The sequence below is a fragment of the Callithrix jacchus genome, chromosome 1 (assembly GCF_049354715.1).
Source record: "Callithrix jacchus isolate 240 chromosome 1, calJac240_pri, whole genome shotgun sequence".
NCBI classification, from domain to species: Eukaryota; Metazoa; Chordata; class Mammalia; order Primates; family Cebidae; genus Callithrix; species Callithrix jacchus.
Genome location: NC_133502.1, coordinates 64,028,902 through 64,056,747, shown reverse-complemented (window position 1 = coordinate 64,056,747; position 27,846 = coordinate 64,028,902). Strand labels below are relative to the sequence as shown.

Sequence of the window (27,846 nt, the reverse complement as noted above, 5' to 3'; positions counted from 1 at the left end):
CCAGGTTTCCCCGCGCGGCTCCGCCCCGGCTGTGGGGAGGCTTAGCGGCTCCTGGAACCCGGATGCTTTCCACAAGCTTGCTGGCCCCGCGGAGCCGGCGGAGCAGGTATGTTGCAGGGGCTGGCCTTAGTTCTTGTCCGAAGCCGCCTCAGGGCTTCGGCAGCCGTGGGGAAAGAGAAGGAATGTACGTCCCGGGCGATGGGGGCTGCCCAGAGGAGACCTAGCGTCCCGGGCTGCGTGGGTGGAGCGTCCCGGGCGCGTTGGTCTCCATGGCAACGCCTCACGCGCTGAGCTGGGTACTGGTGAGCGTCCCGCGGCCGCCTCCAAGGGCGGCCCTAGAGGAGATGGAATTTTCCTAGACTTGGAGGCTTCCACCCTCTGGTGCCACTTGGGCGGGAGGGTCGCGTGCCCTCAGTTCCCGGCTGGTCACCTCCGACCCCAAGTCCACATCCGTCTCTCTCAGAACCCGGTCCTCGGGTGTCTGCAGCCTCCCCTGGCTGTGGAGCTGGTTCCCAGTCCCCTGCAACCCAGTGGTACCCACTTCCTACCCTGACGTGAAATTATTCGAAAACAACCCCCCTGCTCACCCCATTAAAAACAACAGCGACAACAAAACTGTATTATGGCCTAACTGTAGCATAAAGGGGAAATAGAAGGAAAGCAATAAGAAAGTACATATTTCAATCTTGGCACTACTTGAAGAAGGAGAGAAGTAGACAGTAGTGGCGCCTGGACAGTCGCCGGAACCCGAGGGCAGCAAAGGCAGATTGTTAGGTCTCCAGGACCAGGAACAGCGTGGCCGGCGGAGGACGTGATTTTCCCAAATGGTGAACAGTTCTTGGTAAACCTCCAAACCAAAGTGCAGTCAAGCCTTGATTTACATGTAGTTTCATTCCTAGAAAAAAAAAAATCAGTGGTCATTAAAGCTGTGCAAAAATACTTAGCATTTCCATGTAAAATAGAGTTTGGTTCTAGCCGCAGATAATTACAAACAGATTTTTCCACGCACATGAATTACGGGAAGACTCTCCAAGGTGGTGGGGCTGCGGGGTAATCCTTTATTGTGCGGACTGTCTCTCGAATGGCAGAATCCTAGCATCTCAGGCCCCATCCACCTGGCAACCCCATGCCCCTGCATCTCTGGGGGAAACAGCCTTCCCACCCTCATAATATTTCCCAAATTGCCCCTAGGGGGCAGTACGTTCCCACTAAGAAACGCTGGACTGTAAAAGTTCCTAAGTTTAAGGACATACCGGGTGTATAGTATCTTTTATTCTCAGAACAAACTTGCAGAACAGGTGTTGTTATTCCATTTTAGAAATTAGGAAAGTGAGGTTTTGCTAGGTTAAGTGACTTAGCCAAGGACACAGGGCATAAGTGTATCAAAGCTGAGCTATGACCCATGTCTGACCGAGAAACTGTCTCATTTCGGTTGTTACCTGTGGCCACAAGGTAAGTTATTTCTCTGTCTTGGCAAGGCTGGGAGGAAAGTTTTAGCAAAGCGAGTTCTTTAACACTTTAGTCATCAATTTTCTGACTTTGTTAGTCTTATGAGACATGCGTGATATATTACTGTAATTCCAGGAACCTCAGCCCATCCGAGACCATGGATAAGTACGATGTGATTAAGGCCATCGGGGAAGGTGCCTTCGGGAAAGCATACTTAGCTAAAGGCAAATCGGATAGCAAGCGATTTCCCTTTGTGTCATAAAAGAGATCAATTTTGAAAAGGTAACGTTAAGAAGTTCAAATATCTGTCAATTTTCAGTGGGATATTGAGCTAGCTTTTAATCCAATATAAACAGGGAGTTTGTATCTTTTTATAATTACAAATTTTAAGCCATAATTGATTTTTGTTAAGTCAGCCTCCTAAGTCCATTGTCCAAACAGCAACCAATGATCTTATTTTTATTTATTTATTTATTTTTTGGAGATGGAGTTTCGCTCTTGTTACCCAGGCTGGAGTGCAATGGCGCGATTTCGGCTCACCGCAACCTCCGCCTCCTGGGTTCAAGCAATTCTCCTGCCTCAGCCTCCTGAGTAGCTGGGATTACAGGCATGCACCACCACGCCCAGCTAATTTTTTGTAGTTTTAGTAGAGATAGGGTTTCACCATGTTGACCAGGATGGTCTCGATCTCTTGACCTCTGTAATCCCAATGATCTTATTTTTAAAAAGAGGCTGGATGTAGTGGCTCACCCTGTAATTCCAGCACTTTGGACGGTCAAGGTGGGAGGATTGTGTGAAGCCAAGAGTTTGACATAGCCTGGGCAACATAGCAAGACACCAACCCTATCCCAAAAAATTTTTTGAAATTAAAATAGAAAATCAGATCACATCTCTGTGGCTCCTGTGACCCTCCTTAGGGTGCCTTGCAAGGCCTTGTGAGATGCCACCCTCCTCTGTTGCCCTGACTTCTCTGGTGCACTTCCTCTCTCCTTATTCAGGTCCTCTACAAGGGATTTTCTGCAAACATCCTAGCTAGGGTAGCCCCCCAGCCACAGTCACACCTCATCACCTTATCACACTACCCTGGTTTTTTTCTTTTTCTTTCCTTTTCTTTCTTCTTCTTCTTCTTTTTTTTTTTTTGAGACGGAGTTTCACTCTTGTTACCTGGGCTGGAGTGCAATGGCGCGATCTTGGCTCACCGCAACCTCCGCCCCCTGGGTTCAGGCAATTCTCCTGCCTCAGCCTCTTGAGTAGCTGGGATTACAGGCATGTGCCACTGTGCCCAGCTAATTTTTTGTAATTTTTAGTAGAGATGGGGTTTCACCATGTTGACCAGGATGGTCTCGATCTGTTGACCTCATGACCCACCTGCCTCGGCCTCCCAAAGTGCTGGGATTACAGGCTTGAGCCACCGTGCCCTGCCCTTTTTTTTTTTTTTTTTTTTTTTTTGAGGCGGAGTTTCCCTCTCATTACCCAGGCTGGAGTGCAATGGCCTGATCTCGGCTCACCGCAACCTCCGACTCCTGGGTTCAGGCAATTCTCCTGCCTCAGCCTCCTGAGTAGAGGGATTACAGGCACGCGCCACTATGCCAAGCTAATTTTTTTGTATTTTTAGTAGAGATGAGGTTTCACCATGTTGACCAGGATGGTCTCGATCTCTTGACCTCGTGATCCACCCGCCTCGGCCTCCCAAAGTGCTGGGATTATAGGTTTGAGCCACTGCGCACGGCCCTCTCCATTTTTTTTTTCTTTTTTTTCAGACAGAATCTCTGTCTGTCACCCAGGCTGGAGTACAGTAGCATGATCTCTGCTCACTGCAACCTCCACCTCCAGGATTCAAGCAATTCTCCCACCTTAGCTTCCTGAGTCACTGGGACTGCAGGTGCATGCCACCTTGCCTGGCTAATTTTTTGTATTTTTAGTAGAGATGGGGTTTCACCATGTTGCTCAGGCTGGTCTTGAACTCCTAAGCTCATGTGATCTGCCCGCCTTGGCCTCCCAAAGTGCTGGGATTAAAGGTGTGAGCCACTGCTGCTGGCCTGGTTTATTTTCTTACTAGCATGTATAATGCTCTGCAATTACTTTGCTGTCTTAATTATTCACTTGTTTATTGTCTTCCTCAGTATGCAGAACAGTTCCTGACACGTAATAGGTGCTAAACAAATTTACTGAGTGCACTGAATGAACAGAGGAAAATCACATGTAACTTTTTGTCTAATGATTTTGGAAAATAAATATAGCTAATTAAAAATTAATCGTTTTTGCTAACCCCACCTTAGTGTTTATGTCACCCTGTCTAGTGATATGTTCATTTCAAAATATATTGTTATATAACAAATAAATTGTTTTTAGAATTAATTTTAAGGCAAGTCTTGTTGGTTAGATTCTAGAGAATTTATAAATGACAGTCACATAAAAGGTTCCATACAGAGTGTGTGCAAAATGGACTACCCAAGTTACACCATGTGAATATACTTAATGCCATTGAATTGTGCACTTAAAAATGGTTAAAATGATATAAATTTTATTTTACCACACAAAAAAATTGCAAGAAATCCTACCCAAACTTAAAGCTCATGGGTATATGACTGGCTTCCAGGGATAATGATTTATTTCCCAAAATAGGTCTAATTTTTTTTTTTTTTTTTTTTGAGATGGAGTGTCACTCTGTGGCAGGCTTGAGTTCAGTGGCACAATCTCGGCGGCTCACTACAACCTCTGCCTCCCTGGTCCAAGGGATTCTCCTGCCTCATCCTCCTGAGTAGCTGGAACTATAGGTGCGCGCCACCATGTCCAGCTAATTTCTGTATTTTTAGTAGAGACGTGGTTTCATCATGTTGGCCAGATGGTCTTGATTTCTTGACCTTGTGATCTGCCTGCCTTGGCCTCCCAAAGTGCTAGGATTACAGGCATGAACCACTGTGCCCTGTCCATCTTTTTGTGAATCCATGGCATGTTCATAATAATGTCCTCTTATTCTAGTGGCTCGCCATACCTTCCTTCCCTGACATTATTCTGCCCACTCTCTTTTGTTTACCTGACTGCTCTTCCTCAGGCTTATCTCTTTCTTCAGCCTCTGTATGTCTCCAACCATATGTCCTTTCCTGACCTTCTCTTTCTGTACATTGTCACCTAAACTGCCCCACTTCAGTGTTTACAACTAAGCAGATCACTCTTAAGTCTCTGTACCTGACATCTTTCATTGCCCTAGTTCTGCATTTCTTCTGCCAGCTAGATAATTTTAGGTAATGTCTGTGTTAGTAATCTATTGCTGTGTAGCATACTACTCCAAACTTAGTGGCTTAAAGAATAAACATTTACCGTGGAGATCCTGTGCGTCAAGAACTTAGGATGACAATCATTGAGACCACCTTGGAGGCTAGGTATCACAATTGCACCCCAAAACAAGTATTACTAGCGATTCTTCATTGTTGTAAGCAGACCCACTTCACATCCTACTGCTGCGCTGTGATGTCAACAATGTGTTTATGGTAGCCAGGTTCAACACCTTGGCGTCATTTGTGAGCTTATTCCCTCTCCGCATTCAGTCATTTGCCGAATACTGTTGACTCTTTCTCTTCCTTGAAGTTGTTTCAGTCCTTTTGTGGATGCCTTGGGTCACTTGGATCCTTCAGTCACTTTCTCATAGCTCCAGCCCAATTTTGATAATGCCCCAGCCATGCCCCTAAACCTTCACTGGGACTGAGGCTGTAGAGGAAGAGTTGCCTAGGTTTGACTACATAAATTAGAAAACATTTGTATGTCAAAACAAACACTATAAATAAATTAAAAGAAAACTGAAAAGGTGCCCAGGTATTGACTTAATGGTGTTAGCCTTTTATCAAATCAATAAAAAGATAAAATCTGTATATGAAGTCATCACAGAAAAATTTGAAGCTCATTAGAAAACTAAGAAATTGGGAGTTTATTCAAAGGAAAACCCCATTAACAGCTAGAAAACACATGTCCAACAGTAGGTAATTTGTTAAGTGATTTATAAAAAACTAAGTGGCTGTTAGAAGTCATGTCGTAGGTGAAGCGTTGACATGGGAAAATTTTAATGTTTGCAGTGTTTGAGAAAATAGTAAGTATAGGACGATAGAATCTTTTAAAAAATATATTCTCCATGTATCTGTATACCTACAAATATGTTCATATGTGTACAAAGAGAAGAGACACACCAGATTGTTATTATTGAGAAAGAAAGTGGCATTTGCCTTGTACATTTTTTTGAGACAGAGTTTCATTCTGTGGTCCAGGCAGGAGTGCAGTGGCATCATCGTAGCTCACTGTAACCTTGAACAAGCCATCCTCCTGCCTCAGCCTCCTGAGTAGCTAGGACTCCAGGCATGCGCTACCACACCCAGCCGATTTTTAATTTTTTTTAGAGACAGGATCTTGCTATGTTGCCTAGGCTGGCCTCAAGTGATCCTCCTGCTTTGGCCTCCCAAAGTACTGGGATTACAGTTAGGGGCCACTGTGCCTGGCCTGCCTTGTGCTTTTATGTTGTTTCATTCTTCAGAGAAGTTTGAGAGCCTCTCTGATTTGCTCCAAAATTACGGCTCCCATCACATACTCTACTTTTTTTTTTCCCCACACTCCAGCCTCTGAATTTGCTTACAGGGCTGCTTCTCCCAAGGTCCCTTCCTGCGGATCTCCTAGCATCAAGATCCCGCTTGTTCAAGGCTGAGCTTCACCATTATCTCGAGAATCCTCCCACTCTCAAGAATTTCTCCTTCTCTGTAAACCTTCATAACTTTTTATTGGAACCTCTGTTAGAGTCCTGACTGCTTTCTTTCTGGACATGCTTTGGCTGTTTATTTTATGCCTTCTCCTCGTTATTTAGCTGGAACATGCTCTGTGAGGGCAGAGGCCATGTGCGATTCGTTCTGGTATTCCACACGGCACCTAATGCTAATGCTTGGTGCAGTAGGTATTCAGTAAATTCTTATTGGATAGATGATTCACTGGACAGATGCTTTCAGGCCCTCTTGCTCTACTTTGAAGCTGGTATATACTTAGGAATTGTAAACCCATTTTAATTCCATGTAAAGAGAAAATATTTGAGAGGTGACTCTCCATAAAAATACACATTACTTCATTTCATAGCATCTCTCCCATTCTTTAGTATAATAAAAAATTGACTATATTTTTCTAATAGAGCACCAACTTTTTAAATAACTTTCCTCATGAACTACTCTTCTCACCATGCCATAAATAAGTAGAATCTTATGTTAGCCCTCATTATTCTTGTTTTTCCATATCTGTGTTATCAAATTTGCCAATAACATCTGTGTCACAATAGTAACATTTATTACTTCTTTCTTTCTATGTATTCATGAAGTTTTCCATTACTTCTTATCTAACTAAGTGTGCACTTCTTTTCTCTAATGCCTCCCTACTCCCTACACTAGACCCAAGAACTAAATTGGTTATCTTCTTACAGGTACCAAAAAGATAATATTTTCTCTCATCATCCTACCATTATCAAGCATGTTCTTTTTCTTCTGGGCTCAAATTAAAGTGTTTTATCTCTCCTTTATTATGAAAATAAAAATGTTCATTGTAGAAATTTTGAAAACAACCAAAGACCAGAGAAAAATAAAAATAGCATATAACCTCTTTCTTAATCACTATGAACATTTTCCTGAATTTCTCTGTAGACCATTTATAATGTGTAAGTATACTTTATAAGTTATTAGAGTGATTGATGTCATGGTGGATATACTCTTTTTTTTCTGAGATGGAGTGTGCTCTGTCACACAGGCTGGAGTGCACTGATGTGATCTCAGCCCACTGCAACCCCTGCCTCTCAGGTTCAAATGATTCTCCTGCCTCAGCCTCCAGAGTAGGACTACAGGTGTACACCACCATGACTGGCTAATTTTTGTATTTTACTAGAGACAGGGTTTCAATATGTTGGCCAGGCTGGTCTCAAACTCCTGACCTCATGATCCTCCCACCTTGGCCTCCCAAAGCACTGGGATTATAGGTGTGAGCCACCACATCCTGCCCAGATATACTTTTTTGCGATAGTATTTTACATTAGCAATATATCGTGAATATTTCCTCATGTCAATGTTTTTATATAATAAATGTTGTCTTATAATGATAGTAAATGTTCACACTAATGATAAAGGGACCACCCTACAGGGTGTCCAGTATATGTCACACCATCCTGGGTGTTTCATACATTTAACTCAATGTAATCCTCACAAGCACCCTAAAAGATAGCTCTCATTACTCTCACTGTACAAGTGAAAGGGCCGAGGCTAAAGAGGTTAAGCAGTTAGCTCCAGGATGCACAGTCATCAGCAGATCCATCTAAGTCTTTCTCAGATCTTTCCACACTAACGCATTGCCTCCCTTGATTTTTAATGACTGCATAGCATGGTAGCAGGTTAAAACTACCATAATTTAGCTGGGCATGCAAGTGCCCGTAGTCCCAACTATTCCAGAGGAAGAGTGGGGAGGATCCCTTGACCCCAGGAGTTCAAATCCAGCTTAGACAGCATAACAGAACTCTGTCTTAAAAAAAAAAAAAAAAGTCAGCAAAACAACACCTGTAATTTTTTTAACTGTTTTTCTATTTTCAGATAATTACATTGTTTGGTTGTTTTTCTTGGTTATGATTCAATAACATTTAATATGTAAAGTATGATTCATTTTTATTAAACAATACTATGTATATATACTTACCTATGTATGCATGAAATAAAAAGCTCTAACTATTAACAATAGTTGTCCCTAGGGAATATAGTCTTAGGTTGTTGCAAAAGTAATTGCATTTTTGCCATTCAGAGTAAGGTTACCACCTATGGACTTTCATCTATGGGCTAGATGAGAAAGAAAGAAGGAAGTTTCACTTTTACCTTATTCACTTCTATTTGACTTAAAACAAGTATGCATTATTAGAGTAACTTAAAAACTAGCAATAAAACACTATAACAAAGGCTTTTGTATGAGAATGCTTCTGTACACTTTTTATTATCTTCTTTGAATAAGTTTCTAGAAGAATTAGTAAGTCAAAAATAGAAACATTTCACTCATGCCTGTAATCCCAGCACTTGAGGTTGAGGCAGCTGGATCACTTGAGGCCAGGGGTTCGAAACCAGGCTGGGCAACATGGCGAGACCCTTCTCTACTAAAAATACAAAAAATTAGCCGGGTATGGTGGTGCTTGCCTGTCATCCCACCTACTCAGGAGGGTGAAGTGGGAGGATCACTTGAGCTCAACGGGTGGAGGTAGCAGTGAGCTAAGATCGTGCCTGAGCACTCCACCCTGGGTGGTAGAGCAAGACCTTGTCTTAAAAAAAGGAACATTTCTTCAGCAGGATACAGACCCCCCGAAAAAATGAACATTTTAAAGGTTCATATTATGTATTGTAAAATTGCTTTCCCGGAAAGATTTTATCAATTTGTGTAGTTTTACCAGTAATGAGTGAGTGTCCATTTTGCTACTTTCTGGCCAATAGTGGCTATTGACATTCTTCTCATCTTTGCCAATTTCATACATGAAATACTACATTACATTTTGTTTTAGTTTTTATTTCTTTTTTTTTTTTTTTTGAGATGCTGGAGTGCAGTGGCATGATTTTGGCTTACTGCAGCCTCCACCTCCCAGGTTCAAGAGATTCTGATTCTCCTGCGCCAACCTCCCGAGTAGCTGGGACCACAGGTGTGTGCCACCATGCCTGGCTACTTTTTTGTATTTTTAGTAGAGATGGGGTTTTTACCATGTTGGCCAGGCTGGTCTTGAACTCCTGGCCTCAAGTGATCTGTGTGCCTCATTTGGCTTCCCAAAGTGTTGGGATTACAGGCATGAGCTACCACACCTGGCCAAATTTTGTTTTCGTTTTTATTTCTTTGATGACTGCATGAGGTTGAATATTTTTTCTATTAGTCATTTTTATTTCTCTTGTTTTTTTCGAGTTGACTGTTCTTGTACTTTGCCATTTTTCTATTGGGGTGTTTACCTTTTAAAAAATTATTTGCCATCAATTTATATATTATTATAAATATAAAATCTTTGTCATATGTGTTACAAATATTGTTGCCTAACCATTAGTTTGCCTTTTAATTTTGTTTATAATATTCTTTTGAATAAATAGTAGTTAGGAATTTTTTAAGTTGCTAAATCTATCCAGCTGTTTCGTTTTGAAACGCCTATGTACTGACTATACAATTTAAATTGGGGCAGGAAACACTGAGCTTAGAGAGGTTAAGGAACTTACTGAAGGATCCTTCAGCTGGGATGCAGTGAAGCTAGAATTGAGAACATTAATTTTAAAAAAATTCTTAAGTCTAAATGAGAATGTGAAATTTGGCCAATGTTGAAGACCTCTAATGGGTGGAGGCCCCATGGACACCAGAAAGGTGGGGCAGTCAGGGGCTGGAAGTCAGGGTAGAAATGACAAGTCAGCAAAGCATCAAGAGTGAGAAAGAAAAAGTAGAAATGAGGCGTGACCACTGGCACTGGCACCACACCCCTTGAAAAGTATTGTCTATAGATGAGAAGTAGAACAAGAAAGAACAGCTAGATACATCTAAAGCGAAGCCACACAAGACAATTTCTATTTGAAATTGAAAAATGTAGTCATCTTAATACAAAATTTTACTGGCCTGATTTCTGTATAAAAACAGGCATAAGATATATAAATATCTGGCATATGACACGTTTTCTTATTGTAGATTTCATTTGTTTCTTCTCATCAGTGATTACTCCTGGAATGTTGCATTTTTATAAAGAATTCCTTTGCTCCTGAAAGACAGATATTAAAATACCTTTCCTCCATATGGCTAGATAATGAACACAGTACCATCAGTCCAACTTTTAATATAGCAAAACTTCACCGGAAGTATTTATTTTCTTGATGATGATTGTTGACAACCCATTGATTAGATATAGGGTACTCTGCTAATTCTAGAAATCTTTCCTGCCTTTGAAAGATTATTTTCAAAGTGACATTAAAAAACCAGTGACATTCTAGAGAATTTTAGATGGAAATTAGCAGAAAGCATGTTCTTGAAACCAAGTTACCTCTATAGACTACTCTGTCTCTTAATGTAATTTAGATGCCCATACAAGAAAAAGAAGCTTCAAAGAAAGAAGTCATTCTTCTGGCCAAGATGAAACATCCCAACATTGTAGCCTTCTTCAATTCATTTCAAGGTTTGATTTTCCGATATTCTTTAAGTATTTTTATAAAGCATAGGCATGTGGACATATGTAAAAAGATTTGTTCCTAAGGACTATGTATAAATTAATTTTTGTAAATGTGTCATTTCCCCATTTACTCAATATGGAGTTTGAGACATCCTCGTTATTTCCTCTCAAGTTTTTATAGACAGCTTTCTTATGTTTTCTTGTTTTCCTCCTATCCTTAATTCTCACTCTCCCAAAAAGTTAATGACAGTTGATTAGATTCTTTGCTGTAGTAACAACCCCAGATAGTAACTAACAGTAATACACACCTGTTTCTCATTTACATCACATGCTAGCTATGGTGGGCAAGGGTCTGGAGTCTGGGGTCCAGGCTGAAGGAGCAGCTCAGATAGGGAGTTAGCTATTCTCATAAGCAAGAGAGGAAGACGCAGAGCCCACCACACTATCGCTCTCAAAGCCCTGCTGGTGTGTGTGTGTGTGTGTGTGTGTGTATGTGTGTGCATGTGGGTGTGCATGCAGGTGTGTGTTGAGGGATACTCTGCTTACATGAAATCCTGCAGATTCTTAGGCAACTGGGGCTGTGTAATCCTCTTGCAGAGAGCCAGCAAACAGCCACACATCATAGCTTGGTACACTGCCTCATAGAGGGGGAGAACTTCAGGGAAGGAATTCTCTTTCTCTGTACACCCGAATACAGTTCACCTCTACCATCACTCTAGTGATAAAAATAAATAATATATGAAGGGGCATTTGTCAGACAGCATTCCTTCACTGAACTGATACTTACTGAGTGCTTACTATATGCCAGACATTGTTCTAGGTGTCAGGAATATAGCAGTGAACAAAGATGAAAATCCCTGTTTTCATGAAGTTTATATTCTACTGGGAAGAGATAGACAATAAAAAAATATACAGTATGTCAGGTATGTCTTAAGACGTGACAGGGCTGTATGTACTGACAGTTTTATGAGGGGTCATTCCCAACCCAGCCCCCAGCATGGGGCTGTTTTAAGAGTGGTTAGTAGTTCTTGGAGCAGCAGTGTTAACCTCAGTATCTTCAAGCATCATCAGTGGGGTAAAAGCTAGGATTATAGGCAAGAGCCACTGTGCCAGGCCTTTGATTTTTTTTAATATGCATTTTAGAATGAATTATATTTTATTGTTTAATAAATGTTGGAACTTGACAAATAAAAAGGTTAGCCAGGCGTGGTGGCTTACACCTGTAATCCCAGCACTTTGGGAGGCCAAGGTGGGTGGATCATGAGGTCAGGAGTTTGAGAATAGCCTGGCCAATATGGTGAAACCCCATATCTACTAAAAATACAAAAATTAGCCAGGCATGGTGGAGCATGCCTGTAGTCCCAGATACTTGGGAGGCTGAGGCAGGAGAATCATTTAAACCTGGGAGGTGGAGATCACAGTGAGCAGAGATGACACCACTGACTCCAGCCTGGACAGCAGAGCGAGACTCTGTCTCAAAAAAAAAAATGGTTATTTGGTACCCTCAGTTGTTTTGAGAGGTCAATGATACATGAGCTTTACAGGTCCGGAAACTACTGTCCTATAGTGGACCTTGCACTTTCTTTCTCTTTCTGGGGTATCCTTTTTTTTTTTTTTAATCAAATACTATACTTTAGGAGTAAACACATCCCACCTCATAAATTTAAAGTGATCTCTCTCACCTATGCTCTGAACCCCTCTAAACTCTTACTGGCCTTATCATACATTCACATGGCATTTATAGTGCACTGTATTATTATGTTAATATTATGTTCCAATCCCTCAATGAGATTGGAAGTTTCTTGAGAAGAAGAATTATTTGTTATACCTTTTATTCCCTCCTTCGGTGCTTACTTTTTAAGCAGATGGAAAATTTGAGAGGATAAATGATTTTTCCAGATACTTCCAATAAATATAAAATTACCAGTGGCTAATGGGTAAAATACTTATTTTACAGCCAGATAATGCTAATTGACATAACTGGTTTTTTTCTTTTTATTTTTCTTCTTTTTGAGAGGCCCACACTGGAGTGCAGTGGTGCAATCTTGCACCTCCACCACCCAGGTTCAAGTAGTTCTCCTGCCTTAGCCTCCTAAATAGCTGGGATTACAGGTGCACGCCACCTCGCCTGGTTAATTTTTGTATTTTTAGTAGAGATGGGGGTTTCACTGTGTTGGCCAGGCTGGTGTCAAATTCCTGACTTCAAGTGATCCACCCGCCTTGGCCTCCCAAAGTGCTGGGATTACGGGCTGAGCCAGTAGTTTCTTTAAGATGGCTTAGTCATGACAATCCTTGAGTGTCAGTCAGTTTCTTTCACCAAAAGCCAGTGTAAGATTGAGTGAGCTGGAGGTTGATGAAAGGAAATGAGATGAAATCCTTTCTCTTCTGTCTTATTATTCTGATTCTTTCATGGTTTTGAAATTGCCATCCCTTCATTGCTGTGGCAGACTTTTAATGACTGAGCTTCAGTGATAAGAAACATCAGTTCTCCTAAAATGAACACATTCCTGAAAATAACTGATCTCTAGATATTAGGGCATATCAGGAAGCATCTTCTTAGAACCCTTCCTGGATCTCCAGTCTGACTTGCATGCACTTTCTCCTCACCCTCCAGCCTGCAGACTTCACAGCAATCCTCACCCAGTGCTGAGGGAGCCCCAGCTAGACTTCGCCTCCTTAACAGTAGGATGGATGGCTTCTTTGCTTTTTATTCCTACACAGCATTCCTTGTTTTTGCATGTCCTCAATAGAAGTTTGTTAATAAATGAATGGATCTGTGTCTTAAAGAAGAGACGCGGAAAAATTGAAATATGTGAAAGAAGCTGCATGTTTTGCAAATCAGAAGCAGCCAGGGGTTGACGCTGCCAGGTTCTTGATATCCAGGGAAAAGTTGGTTTAGGTTTTAAAGAGTAGGATAGCAAAAGATAGATATTTGGCAAGAGATTCTGGCATTTAGTGGATACTACAGAGGAAAATGTTAAAAAGATTAACAATTGCTTATAAGCCTGACTTTGTGGCATACGTTTTGTATGTGTGTGTGTGTGTGTGTGTGTGTGTGTGTTTTTAATCCACTCAACAGACATTTCGGCCTCTTTGATGTGCTAACTACTGTTTTGGGTACAAAAGAATGAAGTGTGGACAAACAAGTTAGTAGAAGTTCTTTTTTAACAAGATCCCAGCTGGTGGTTGGTTGGCTAATGAAAAAGCTGGTTAAAGCAGAAAATCGTCTGTTTTCATCTATTCCAGCAGCTATAACAAAAATGCCATAAACTGAGTGGCTTATAAACAACAGAAATTTGTTTCTCACGGTTCTGGAGGCTGGGAAGTGCAACATCAAGTTGCAGGTAGATTCAGTGTCTGGTGAGGATTCACTTTCTGGTTCATTGATGGTTTGTCTCTTTGTGTCTTCACATCGTGGAAGGGGAGAGGGTCTCCTTGGACATCATTCCATTCATGAGGCTCCAGGTTATCACTAGTCACTACAGGCCTCTCTAGTATGTTCAAGTACCTAGTCACCTTCCAAAAGCTCTACACCTCCTAATACCATCGCCATGGGGGTTAGAATTTCAACATATAAATTTGCGGAAGACAAAGACATTTAGACCGTAGCAATTATACAAGCATATTTTAACATAAGAAGACATAATCATCCTTTGAGTAGAAATGGCTGGGAAAAAAAAGAAAAGAAATCTAAGGAAATTACAAGCATTTGTCAAAGGATTGTTTCTTTTCTTTAATATGGAGCAAGTGTTTGTGGATAATCTGTCCACAATCCTTTTAGAAGTTTTCCAGTTATATTTCATTCATCCCATTCAACATTTAGGTCAATAGCTATTTTTTTTAAAACTATTCACTTTTACCGAGTCTTCCAAAATATTCAGCATAGCTTTTGGAAAATAATCACCTTTCATTTTCTATTCATATTTCATCAGTTTATGTTACAATGACAAGAATAAATGGTATAAACATATTGGGAAAAAACACAATGATCTTGGTAGGATTCAGTTTAATTGGTAGGAGCAGAGGTACTTGGACATAGAGAGCCTTGTAGCCTAGTGATAACCTGGATGGGGCAATAACAATGGAGAATGTCCTGTAATCTAGTGAGTGGTTTAGGCAGAGGTCGGTTATAAGAGTTTCTATTGTATTCAACAATGTAGTTGAATAAGTGCCATATAAATATGGTGTTATGCCCAAATTCAAGAAGGGGCTGTTAATTCGTCCTAGGTTGTTATGAAAGAGTCACAGCTGCTATTTTTACAGCAGATTTCTAATCTCTCAAATGAATGTATTAATAAAAATAGCCAACATTTCTTAAACTCTTATTATGTGCAGGCATTGCTTTAAGCATCTGACATGGATTAACTCGTTTAATCTTTCCAACAATCCAAAGAAGAAATTTCTATACTATTATTTCCATTTTACAGATGAGGTAATGAGACAAAGAGAAATTAAAGTGACTTGCCCAGAGTCACAGAGCTAAGAAACAGAAATGGCATAGTGGGATTAGAACCCAGTCCATCTTGGTTCCACAGCCAGAACATGACATGATGATAAATATGTGAAATCCTTCCAGCACCAAATGATTTCTTTTCTTACAGAGAATGGCAGCCTGTTTATTGTGATGGAAGATTGTGATGGAGGGGATCTCATGAAAAGGATCAGTAGACAACGGGGTGTGTTCTTCAGTGAAGGTCAGATTAAAACTTTGAATTTGCTTTTTAATTTTATGTATGTGTGGCAGGGGGAGAATTAAATGTGTAATGTCATAAGTAGTAGACTATGTTGATATAACGCACGTGTTTTGGTAGAGAAATTCAAACCATAAAATAGTGCATCAATGTTCATGGTAGATTCTGTCCAGAACAAGTTTCCAGTTGAACCGAAACTGAATTGTTTTTTAGAGAGTGAGATTTTCTTGAGAAAAGATAGTCTATTTGGACAATCTCATGTATGATGCCTCTGAGATAAAACTTAATGTTTAAAAAAAATCTGAATGTGAGTGTTCCTGAGCCATTTAACATATGACATATTTATAGCTTCACTGTTTTCTCTTTAACAATTTGGTGCTCTGTTTTAAAATAGATATCCCACTTTGCTAGAGAGGATAGAAGCTTGTCTTAGCCATGCCTGTTTAGTTTCATTGGTTACTAAGAGGGGGAGACAAAAAATGAAGAATAATGGCTTCAATTCCCACTTTCTCTTTGCATAAACATATTTCTCTTCTATTCTCCAAGCCTCCTTGAAACCTTCTTGGGAGTGGTACTCATAAAGGAGACAGGTTTGTGTGTTTGGAGAGGAATCTGAGTTAGTGCCTGTGTGATTGATGGTAAGGCCATTGCCTCAAGCAGCACATAGAAAGGCCTGCCATCTTCCCTTTGGCCATTTGTTTCTTTGTTCTAGTTTAGCATGTAAGAGCATCATGCCTGTATAATTTCCACTTAAAATTGAATATTTTGAATACATGAAGGATTAAAGAATCAATATCTCTAATCTCTGTAACATTAATCAAGCATTCTTTGTATGCTCATTTGTATTAGATATTAAATTCCATATTCATAGAAGCTCTCCTTTCTTATCTAGGTATTATTTTGCCACATTTTATAAAAATGCTTCTCATGACAAAATTTTTAGTTATCTTTCTTTTTGTTAGGAATGAACTAAAATTACAACTGAAGATTAATGTCTGGAATATAGCTTTATTCCTATTATTTTCCTCTTTCTGTATAATTTGGCAGACAAAGAACCAGTGAAATTTTAGAATAGTTTAAATAAATCTCTATAGGCACAGGACATATTTTCATAAAGAGGCTCATGGCCAACAAAGATAAAATAAAATCATGACTTAGAAATAAAATTAAACTTTAAAAGTAAAATATTTATTGGTTTTATATTAGATATATAGACATTTCATTACGATTCCTAATAACCTCACAGATCCCGCATTTCTTCCTCTTTCTCTCCCTACCTTCTTTCACTGTAAAGGAAGAACCAATGGTGCCCAGGTTATCAGGAAACAGGGCTGCTGTGTACTATTCCTGATGCAATCAGCATCCCAAGGTTAAGTAAAAAAAGAAGAAAATCATGAATGGCATGCCTCTTTCCCTTGCTTCTACTTGATACCAGTGTTATTTGGATTACTTTTCTGTGCCTTCATTTTTCTAGTTGTAAAATGAAAATAATAATATTGTAAAGTGTATCTATTAAATACACATACACTATGTGTGTGTGCGTGTATATGTCTGTGTATAACTTCTTTCTTTCTTTTTGCATGTTATCATGAAGACATTTCAGTGACTACCAGGCTATTCAATGGCTTTGTTTTGTGTTCTCTCTATAGATCCTCGGTTGGCTTGTACAGATTTCTCTAGAACTAAAACATATTCATGACAGGAAGATATTACACAGGGACATAAAAACTCAGGTAACAGCTCAGAGAGAAGACTAAGAGAGAACTCTGATCTCTTCTTGAAGTGCCTCAAACAACATGACATTTTCTCCATTTGCAGAACATTTTTCTTAGCAAGAATGGAATGGTTGCAAAGCTTGGGGACTTCGGTATAGCAAGAGCCCTGAATAAGTAAGTATTTTGAAAAAAATTTTTTTTTCTATTCAAAATATCCCAAGTATGTATTTTTAGGTATCATGGATTAAGAATATATTAAAATCTTGATTGTCCAAATAATTTTAGGTAGCTTTATGTCAGTGCAATAAATCAGTCAGATGGTACTTTGCGATTAAAATTCTCAAGATAAATTGTGGCATAATAGAATGATGTTGCTAATATTCTGTAGTGTGATTCCAGTTCATCGACTATGGGATGTGACTAATACGCATAAAGCTAGTGAGAATTTAGTGAAACAGGCAGGTTTACACTTCTTAATGAAAAAAGTCAAACTCTGTAAAATATTTGAAGAAATTTATTCTGAGCCAAATACGAGTGACCACAGGACCATGCCTGTGACATAGCCCTCAGGAGATCCTAAGAACATGTGCCCAAGGTGGCTGGGCTACAGCTTGGTTTTGTACATTTTAGGGAGACACAAGACATCAATAAGATGTACATGGGTTTGGTCCAGAAAGGCAGGACAACTCACAGCTGGGAGGAATGGGAGGGAGCTTCCAGGTCATAGATGGATTAAAAACTATTCTGATTTATAGTTGGTTGAAAGAGCTTATCTAGAGACCTGGAATCAATGGAAGGGAGTGTGTGGGTTAAGATAAGGAGTTGTGGAAACCAAGGTTTTTGTTATGCAGATGAAATCTCCAAGTAGCAGGCCTCAGAGAGAATAGATATAAATGTTTCTTATCAGTCTTAAAAGGGTGCCAGACACTTAGTTAATTTTCTCCTGGATCAGGAAAAAGACTTGGAAAAAGAAGGGGATTTTCTCCAGAACGTAGATTTTCCCCATAAGAGAAAGCTTTGCAGGACTATTTCAAGATATGGGCAAAGAAACATGATGTGGAGTAAAATATTTTTATTTCTTTCAGACCTTCTGTCATGTGATATTATGCTAGAGTCAGGCTAGACTTTGGTATCATTGCTACGAAGAGTCTGCTTTGTCAGTCTTAAGGTCTGTTTAATGTTTTGTTTTGTTTTTTTTGAGACGGAGTTTCGCTGTTGTTACCCAGACTGGAGTGCAATGGCACGATCTCAGCTCACCGCAACCTCCTTCTCCTGGGTTCAACAATTCTCCTGCCTCAGCCTCCCGAGTAGCTAGGACTACAGGCGTGCACCACCATGCCCAGCTAATTTTTGTATTTTTAGTAGAGATGGGGTTTCACCTTGTTGACCAGGATGGTCTGGATTTCTTGACCTCGTGATCCACCCGCCTCAGCCTCCCAAAATGCTGGGATTATAGGCATGAGCCACTGTGCCCAGCCTAAGGTCTGTTTAATGTTAATGCTGGTCAACTGTGCCTGAATTCCAAAAGGGAGGAGAAAATTATGAGGCATGTCAGACCCTGCTTCCCATCATGGCCTGAACCAGTTTTTCAGGTTAACTTTGAAATGTCCTTGGCCAAAGGGAGGGTCCATGGGTTGTTTGGGGAGCTTAGAATTTTATTTTTGATTTACACATTTTCTAGTGAATAAATTGGTGCACCTGTTGGGAAGACAATTTGGTGGCAATATATATTAAGAGATTTTTAAATGTTCTATTTCTGGGAATTTGTTCCAAGGGAATAGCTTGACATTTGGAATAACGTAAATGCCTAAATAATTGGAAAATGGTTAAATTTAATAAATCTTGGCATGGCCATGTACCTGAATATATCATAAAAAACATTTATGGTTTTGAAAACTTCTTGATAACTTTGTTATACTAAATAAAGAAAATGGAATTCTGAATTTTAATTACATTGTGATCACAGTTATATGAAAAATATTGGTGGAAAAAAGACAGGAAAAAAGTATATCAGAAGTTTAACAATAGTTGTTTTGGGTGCTAAGATTCTGGGTAACTTTTTTTCCATTATTCATTTTTGTATTTTCTAAATTTTAAATCATGAGGTTGCAATTAGACAATCTCTTACATCAGAGAGATTTTTATAACATAACAATTTCATCTCTTTGTGTAGTGTTTAAGCCATAAAAATATGTTTTAATGTGTAATTTTTTTGGGAGGTGAATTGTAATTTTAAAAATCAACTGATTTTGTTACTTTATCAATGTACCATGTTTTTCTTCCTTCTAACACTTGTATGTACCAAATCTTGTGTTATCCATGTTCTCATTCTTCTTAAATGTCTGTGTCTTAAGACTTTTCTTAGGACTTTATCTCCACTAAAAAAAATGCTAATTTATTATTTAATATAATTTACTAGTTCCATGGAACTTGCTCGAACTTGTGTTGGAACACCTTACTACCTGTCCCCAGAGATCTGTCAGAAAAAGCCCCACAACAATAAGACGTAAGTTGCTGACTCTCAGTTTAAAAGTGTCAGTAAAATCTGATGGATGACACTGAACGAAGATTCCAAAAACTAAAATTCAAATCTCTTCTCTCTTTCTTATGGTACTTTTGTAATTTCATTTTCTTCATGTATGAAATTGTTCCTGGACCAAACTGAGGGTTGGGCTGCTGTTTCTTGTGGCCCCATAATGAGATGCAGATGAAGTAGGGAGGAAGTGAGTTTTTATTTCCGTAACCAGTTATAGGGAGGTTTAGAAATTATCACCATACCAACTCAAAATTGCAAAGTTTTTCCTAGCTTATACACCTTTTAAGCTATATTTCTACGTATAAGGGTGCATTCATTTAAGGACATAAGTGATTAACTCCTTTTAATCTATAACTAAGGTCTGAGTCCTGAAGACCTTCTTCTGGAGCCTCAGTATGTTTACTTAATCTAAATGGGTCTAGGTGCTCGGGTGATTACCCTTAATCTTGTTTCATGCTAAATCATGGAGGTTTGGGGAGTTCCTTCAGACCCCTGATAAAACTTGTTTAATCCTAAATGGGTCCTGTTTGGAATTGCTTCATTATTTTGTCATGCTTTAAGACCCAGGAAAAACCTAGGCAAAACTCTTGATGGGCTTTTGTTACATTCCATAAGGAAGATATCAGGGCACTGGCTTTTTTAGCTTTCAGTGTTTAACTTCACCACTCAGTCAGTACTGAAACAGTTGTGATGGAGGCCTGCGTTAGTAAGACCTGGCCTGCCACAAAATGGGGATCCAAGAGACTATCTCTGAGCAGTGTTACCTGAAGCTTTCGAAGTTGTTTAGAAGAAAACCATTTCTCTTCCTTTAAAGATACAAGTGGTATAAAAAATAACATCAAAAATTGCCGTCACTGTGATGTCCATTTTTTTGTTGTATGTTTATACCTTTCAAGCACTGTTTAGTCTGTTGCAAGACAAGATTGAAGAAGACGAAGCAGAACACAGTGTGGTCTGGTGACTGATCGAATCCTAGTCTTGGCTCGGTTGCTAACTTGACCAAGTCAGTTGACCTCTGTGGGCCTCAGTTCTGTAACTCATAACAATGAGAATATTGACTAGGTAATCTTTAAGGTGTCTTCCAGCTTTAAAACGCAGCTAGTTTTTATGTGTGTGACATCAGAGTCTGGTTCTCAGTAGTAATTATTATTATTATTATTTTTTTTTGGAGGTGGAGCCTGGCTCTGTCACCCAGGCTGGAGTGCAGTGCTGTAATCTTGGCTCACTGCGACCTCTGCCTCCCAGGTTCAAGCAATTCTTGTGCCTCAGCATCCCAAGTACCAGGACCATGCCTGGATAATTTTTTGTATTTTTAGTAGAGATGGGGTTTTACCATATTGCCCAGGCTGGTCTCAAATTCCTGACCTCAGGTAATCTGCCTGCCTCTCAAAGCGCTGGGATTGCAGACATGAGCCACCACACGCCGCCCTCAGCAGTAATGTTAATGTATACAGCAAGAAAAGGTGAAGAACTTTTGCTTCCTATAAGGAGAAGGGAAAGATTTTAACTTTTCAAAGCTGGCTGCCATTGAACAAGTTGGCAATAAGGAAGACTGAGTTCCCTTTGGGTTAATTGTCCTTTTGTTTAGGAAAATGCCCAAGAGATGTTTGGCTATTGGACTTTGAAAGAGATAAATGAAAGGCAAAGCTCAGATGGTAGAGAATTACAAAAAGAATAGTAAAAATTTATCTGCATAATAAAATAACAGAGGTTTTTTTTTTTGAGCTATCCCCCGGCACCTAGGAGTTTGGCCTCAAGTTAGTCATGCAGGAATGCGGGTAGGCTGTGCTGGACAGAAAGTAGGCTGTTCAGAGCAGGGCGTGGTGCTGTGGTGCATTGTTTTGTTTCCTTGTACTGCTTTTCAAGAATTTGAATCAACATGTAAATAGTGCTGGATGTGGTGGCTCACACCTGTAATCCTAGCACTTTGGGAGACTGAGGGGAATGATTGCTTGAGTCTAGGGGTTCAAGACCAGCCTGGGCAACATTGTGAGACCTTGTCACTACATTAAAAAAAATAAATATTGAAAGGCTTTAAAATATGCAGAGTTGGTGCATCTGAAAATGAAAAGATCCTGGCAATAATCAGGTGGGTAGCTGCTGGCTCCATTAGAGCAGCAAACATTCCCTGGTTCACCGCAGTCTTCACCATGCCAAGTGGTCTCAGGGCTGCACTGCCCCCTCCCAACTGCCAGGTGGCTGCAGTACTGGCCTGAGCCCTAAGGGGCATATGAATTCTCTACCCTGGCTGCAGAGGGTGCTCTGGGGACAGAAGAGAAGTTTGGTTCTGTGGAAGCCCTAGAAAAGACAAAATTCTGTGTGGTGTGAAGTGGTCAGTGAGTTTCTAGAAGCTCTAGAAAGTAGACGTTTGTTTCCTGGGTCAGGTGCAGGTGGCTCATGCCTCCCAGCACTTTGGGAGGCCAAGGAGGGAGTATTGGTTGAGCTCAAGAGTTTGAGACCAGCCTGAGTAACATAGTGAAACCTTGTTTCTGAAAAAACAAAAAAATTATTAAGAAACCCCACAAATTTGTTTCCCACCAATCTTGCCATGTCTTGTACTTACGATCTATTGTACTCAAGCCCTTAGTGTAAGAGTCAGTCTCCCTCTCTCTCTCTCTCTCTCTCTCTCTCTCTCTCTCTCTCTCTCTCTCTCTCTCTCTCTCTCACATGCATGATGCATTGCTGCTAGAGGAGGCATTTACCTCACTCCTCACTTTAATGATTCCTTCTTGCTTTGGCTCTTTGACATTTACATTTCTCATTATACATTTTTTGATCTTTTAGATTTAATTGTGCTTTTTGTTCTACAAAATAACTCCTCAATTAAACCAATCACATATAAATATTTATGAAATACTAAATCTGTAAGGAGCAAAGCTCACAATATATATTTTAAGTACATTTTTTAAAATGTCTATCGAGAATCAGATACTGTGTTCATTACATAATATAACTTTGGTTCTGTCAAAAGCCTTGAGTAGGGCATATCTTTCAAAATCAACTCAATATTACCTTTTGAGTCAAAACAAATCCATGGTTGAGTTCTGCCTGCCTCCAAATTGCTCAAAATTTCATCAGATACATTTTATTTGAGCAGGAAACTGAACTAAATATTAAGCCACCAGGCTGTAGCAAAGTTTGTGTGCCTTTCTTCTACTAGAAATCCAACAAACTACAAATTTTATTTTTATTTATTTTACCTATTATCTTCTAATAAGAATTGATGATATATCGGAAAGCATTTGTAAAAACTGGTCAACTTATATAAAACTGTAAAGCAACACAAATTTAAGGCACTGTAAGGGTAGAAGCTTTTATTAAGAATAATGGATGTTTTCTTGGCTTGTAAACTCTGATCTTCTCTAGGGATATTTGGTCTCTTGGCTGTGTCTTATATGAGCTCTGCACACTGAAACATCCTGTAAGTATGCTCTTCATCAAACTAATCTTGAATTATTGGAATTGTAGAAAAGAAATTAACTTCTGGGAGAAAAATGTTAATGTTCGATTTTATTAGATTGTTAAAAATTATATGGATGAGCTACTTAAAATAATGGTAGATCTATATGTCCTGACATGGAAGGATGTCCAAGCAATATTATAAAGTAAAAAGTCTGAGTTGGAGAATAGTATGTGTAGCATATTTCCATTAAAAATAAATTACGTGGGCTTGACATGGTGGCTCATGCCTGTAATCCCACCACTTTGGGAGGCCAAGGCAGGCAGATCACTTGAGGTCAGGAGTTGGAGACCAGCCTGGCCAACATGATGGTGAGACCCCGTCTTTACTAAAAATGCAAAAATTAGCTGGGCATGCTGGCGTGCACCTGCAGTTCTTAGCTAGTCAGGAGGCTGAGGCACGAGAATTGCTTGAACCCAGGAGGTGGAGGCTATAGTAAACTGAGATCACACCACTGCACTCCAGCCTGGATGACAGAGCGAGAGTCCGTCTCAAAAAAAATTAAATAAATAAATTATGTGTGAATACATATGTTCGGCAAAAGGAAAATGTACATGGACAAAGTTTATAGGAAACCAGGCACAAGGTTTTAAGAGTCTTTTCCCAGAGGTCACGTGGATGTGCCAAATCCTCCAGCGCTGTTACCCACGACACCTGTGAAATGTGATCTATAAGAAAGCTCATCAGATATACCCAGTGCCCAGGGTTTTTACTGGGGACTGGTCACATAGGCACCTTCTACCTGGCATATATCAAACTTCCAGACTCCTGGAAAGAAAGCAGGTGTTCAGCATAAGCCATTTTGTTTGCATAAATAGCTGAGGCAAAGAAAACCCCTCTTAACATTCAGGGAATGGTGGAAATTCTCCTGAAATCTTAGTTCCCAGGCCAACTTTGTAAGCAGACCTTTCTGAGGATATCCTGCTACATCAACTCTTTTCTCCACAGCTGTCATTATTATTATTATTATTATTATTAATTATTGTCAAGGGTTGCACAGCTAGTGTCTGATCAAAACGTGTACCTCTTTTTTTTTTTTTTTTTTTTTTTTGAGACAGAGTCCCACTCTGTGGCCCAGACTGGAGTGCAGTAGCCTGGATCTCAGCTCACTGCAACTTCTGACTCCTGGGTTCAAGCAATTCTCCTGCCTCAGCCTCCTGAGTAGCTGGGATTATACAGGTACCCACCACCATGCTCAGCTAATTTTTTGTATTTTTAGTAGAGATTGGGTTTCACCATGTTGGCCAGGCTGGTCTTAAACTCCTGACCTCAGGTGATCCTCCTGCCTCTGCCTCCAAAATGCTGCGATTAGAGGCGTGAGCCACTGTGCCTGGCCAACGTGTACCTTTATTGCTACACCATGGTGTTGAATATTATTATGTATAAATAACTATTGGGTATATACAATAGAAGAGTCTCTGGTTTATGAAGCATTTTAGAGGAAATGAAAAATGTTTATGCTAATTTTAAATAGCAAGAGATAAAATTTCCTATCAGTATGACCCCAACTTTGTACAATAAAAATCATTTTTAAAAAAGATAAGAAGTTATACCTCTGAATGGTAAAATTATACATATTTTCCCATGACTTTAGAACTTCCTATTCCTTCCAGTTTTTTGTTATGAGTAAGCATTATTTTGATAATAAGACAAAATTAAACAAACAAACAAAAAACTTGTTTTAAGTAACATGGCATTTCATTGAGTAACTGCAATATCTGCTCATGGAAGATTAGTTGATGAAAACAATTTAGGGTGGACCATAGTCCTTCTTTTTTATTTTTTGTTTTTTTTTTATTGACACAGGGTCTCACTCTGTTACCCAGACTGGAGTGCAATGGTGTGATCATGGCTCACTGAAGCTTTGATCTCCTGGGCTCAGATAATCCTCCTGCCTCAGCCTCCCAAGTAGCTGGGACCACAGGCTCATACCACCATACCTAGCAAATTTTTTAAAATCATGATTTGGAGAGAGAAGATCTAACTCTGTTTCCCAGACTGGTCTTGAACTCCTGGGCTCAAGTGATCCTACTGTCTCAGCCTCCCAAAGTACTGGGATTACCCAGGAGCTTAGTGCTTCTGCAATTTAAAAACATTATTTTGCTTCTTGGTATATTTGTTACTTTAACACTTTTAAGATTTGTTACTTTAGTAACTTTTCTCTGATTTAGTATCATTGCTTCTTGTCCTTTCAGTTTGAAGTTAGCAACTTACAGCAGCTGGTTCTGAAGATTTGTCAAGCACATTTTGCTCCAGTATCTCCAAGGTTTTCTCGTAACCTACATTCCTTGATATCTCAGCTCTTTATAATATCTCCTCAAGACCGACCATCCATAAATTCCATTTTGAAAAGGCCCTTTTTAGAGAATCTGATTCCCAAATATTTGACTCCTGAGGTGAGTTTTGAGGTGGCTGTTTGAATTTTGGCAGAGATTTTGATTTGTAGGTCCTTGACACGTGTGTTTGGTTTTAGGTCATTCAGGAAAAATTCAATCACATGCTTATATGCAGAGCAGGAGCGCCAGCTTCTCAACATGCTGGGAAGATGGTCCAGAGTAAGTGTGACTTAGCCGTGCAATCAAAAGCATCTATTACACATGTGTCATACAGAGTAATGCAAGGAAATGTCACCAAACATATGGAAAGTGGACATTTGAAAAATACAAGCAGTATAAGCAGGAGAAAAATCATCTTGTCAACTGGCAGCTAGTGAGTGTGCCTGAAAGTTGTATATCTAGCTCATACATTAGCACCTTCCTTCTCATTAGTCAGGAAACCTTCATGAAGCAGAGGACATGCTGAGAGAGATGCTTGAAGAGGTCGAACCCAAACTTAACTTTTGTATAGGAAAGGGATAGAGTGGGAGAAGGTTACAGATAGACACAGATGATGAGATGAAACTTATTTTTCTAAAATAGGATAGACCGGCAATTAAGAATTCTGTTGCAAAGGACCACTGGAGCTGAAGTTAGGATCTTGGGGTCTAATTGGTAACAACGGGAAACTATGTGAAAGTGATGAAGTGCTCTGTGTCAGGGGAGGGGTGCATTAAGGAAGAGAAAATTACTAATTCACTTGAAGCTGTGAAAGTCAAAGCCCCAGGATTTAGCCGCAACTGAATGTCTAGACTTACAATATCAGGAGGAGCAGAAAATCTCTCAAAGAAATCTGTGATAGGGAAATGTTATCCATTGTGATCGAGATGCTAAAATTGAGGAAAGTTAAAGAGAAAACGAATGAGCTTCTTTGCCATTTAATTTGACTGACATTATTGTATATCAGTCTAGATTGAGAATGTTCAGAAAATAGATAAGTAGAGAATATGGGACAGTATATTGTCCATGTTTCTAGTATAGGTAAGATAGGAGAACAAAAACAATTATTTTTTTATTGAGGTCGGGTCTTGCTGTGTTTCCCAGGCTGGCCTCGAACTCTTGAGCTCAAACAGTCCTTCCACCTTGGCCTCCCAAATTGCTGGGATTACAGGTGTGAGCCACCTTGCCCAGCCCAAGAACAAATTTTGATGGAGATAAAGACAAACATTAGAAAATCTACTCATACCTTAATCCCAGCACTTTGGGAGACCAAGGAGGGTAGATCACTGGAGGCCAGGAGTTTGATGCCAGTCTGGCCAACATGGCCAAACCACGTGTCTACTGAAAATACAAAAATTAGCTGCACATGGTGGTGCATGTCTGTCATCCCAGCTACTCAGTTGGCTGAGGCATGAGAATGGCATGAACTTGGGAGGCTGCAGTGAGCTGAGACCCTGCCACTGCACTGTAGCCTGGGTGACAGAGTGAGACTGTTTCAACAACAACAACCAGAAAAAAAAAAAGGAGAGAGAGAGAGAGAGAAGATCTACTCATCAATTCCAATCAACATGGCATGAACGGAGTGGCCTGATAACCCAAGCTCTAATGACCGAATTTAATAACTTTTACTATTACCCCATATATATTGTTGCTGTAAATGTTAATATTAATTTCTGTTTTTCTGAAAAAAAAAAAAAAAAAAAAAAAAAAGGTGCTGTCATGTATTACTTGAAGTATGCAAAGGGACTCTGAAAAAATGGTTTTTTCCTTTTAAAGAAAATGCATATTAATTTTTCAGCTGTACTTCTCTGTGTGTAAAATGTCTCCCGCTAAAAATGTAGCTTATGTTTATACTCTTACAAGTATCAGTATTAAAGGTGTACAATTTTTAAAAACTTGAAGCCGTTTTATTTTGGTTAATTAAGAGTGCAAAATACAAAAAGTGAGATTCCAGGGAAAGTGCCCACCAAGATCAAGGATATCTGTGCCAATTAAAAGGAATGCAATATTGCATAGAAATGAATGGAGACCACCAGCTGGAGAGCAGAAGCCCAGATCTGTAAGTCATTCTAAACACTCCTTTGTGTTTTTAAGCTATTTAAAAAAAAAAATATATATATATATATTTATTTATTTATATTTATTTTTTAATTAAGACAGTTTCGCTAGGTTACCACCAGGCTGGTGTGCAGTGGTGCGATCTCAGCTCACTGTAACCTCCACTTCCTGGGTTCAAGTGATTCTTCTGCCCCAGCCTCCTGAGTAGCTGGGACTACAGGCATGTGCCACCATTCCCAGCTAATTTTTGTGTTTTTAGTCGAGATGGGGTTTCACCATGTTGGCCAGGATGATCTCGATCTCTTGATCCACCTGCCTTGGCCTCCAAAGTGCTGGGGTTATAGGGGTGAGCCATGGTGCCTGGCTGGTATATTCCTTTTCTTTAATTTTTTAACTTAAAATTTTGTGGGTACATAGTTAGTATGTATAATTATGGGGCACATGAGATGTTTTGAT

At 39.7% G+C, this 27,846-nt stretch overlaps 1 protein-coding gene across 1 annotated transcript; it reads left to right on the top strand.

Moving 5' to 3' along the window:
• Nucleotides 1–1,587: 1,587 nt before the first annotated feature.
• LOC100415409 (serine/threonine-protein kinase Nek5) lies at nucleotides 1,588–27,613 on the top strand. The gene is given in 12 exon segments (XM_035297680.3): nucleotides 1,588–1,693; nucleotides 1,696–1,731; nucleotides 10,525–10,621; nucleotides 15,217–15,309; nucleotides 15,480–15,484; nucleotides 16,956–17,039; nucleotides 17,125–17,195; nucleotides 19,441–19,527; nucleotides 22,924–22,978; nucleotides 25,213–25,413; nucleotides 25,491–25,572; nucleotides 27,258–27,613. Coding segments are annotated over 12 exon segments (1,128 nt in total). The 5' UTR covers nucleotides 1,588–1,606; the 3' UTR covers nucleotides 27,488–27,613.
• Nucleotides 27,614–27,846: the final 233 nt, after the last annotated feature.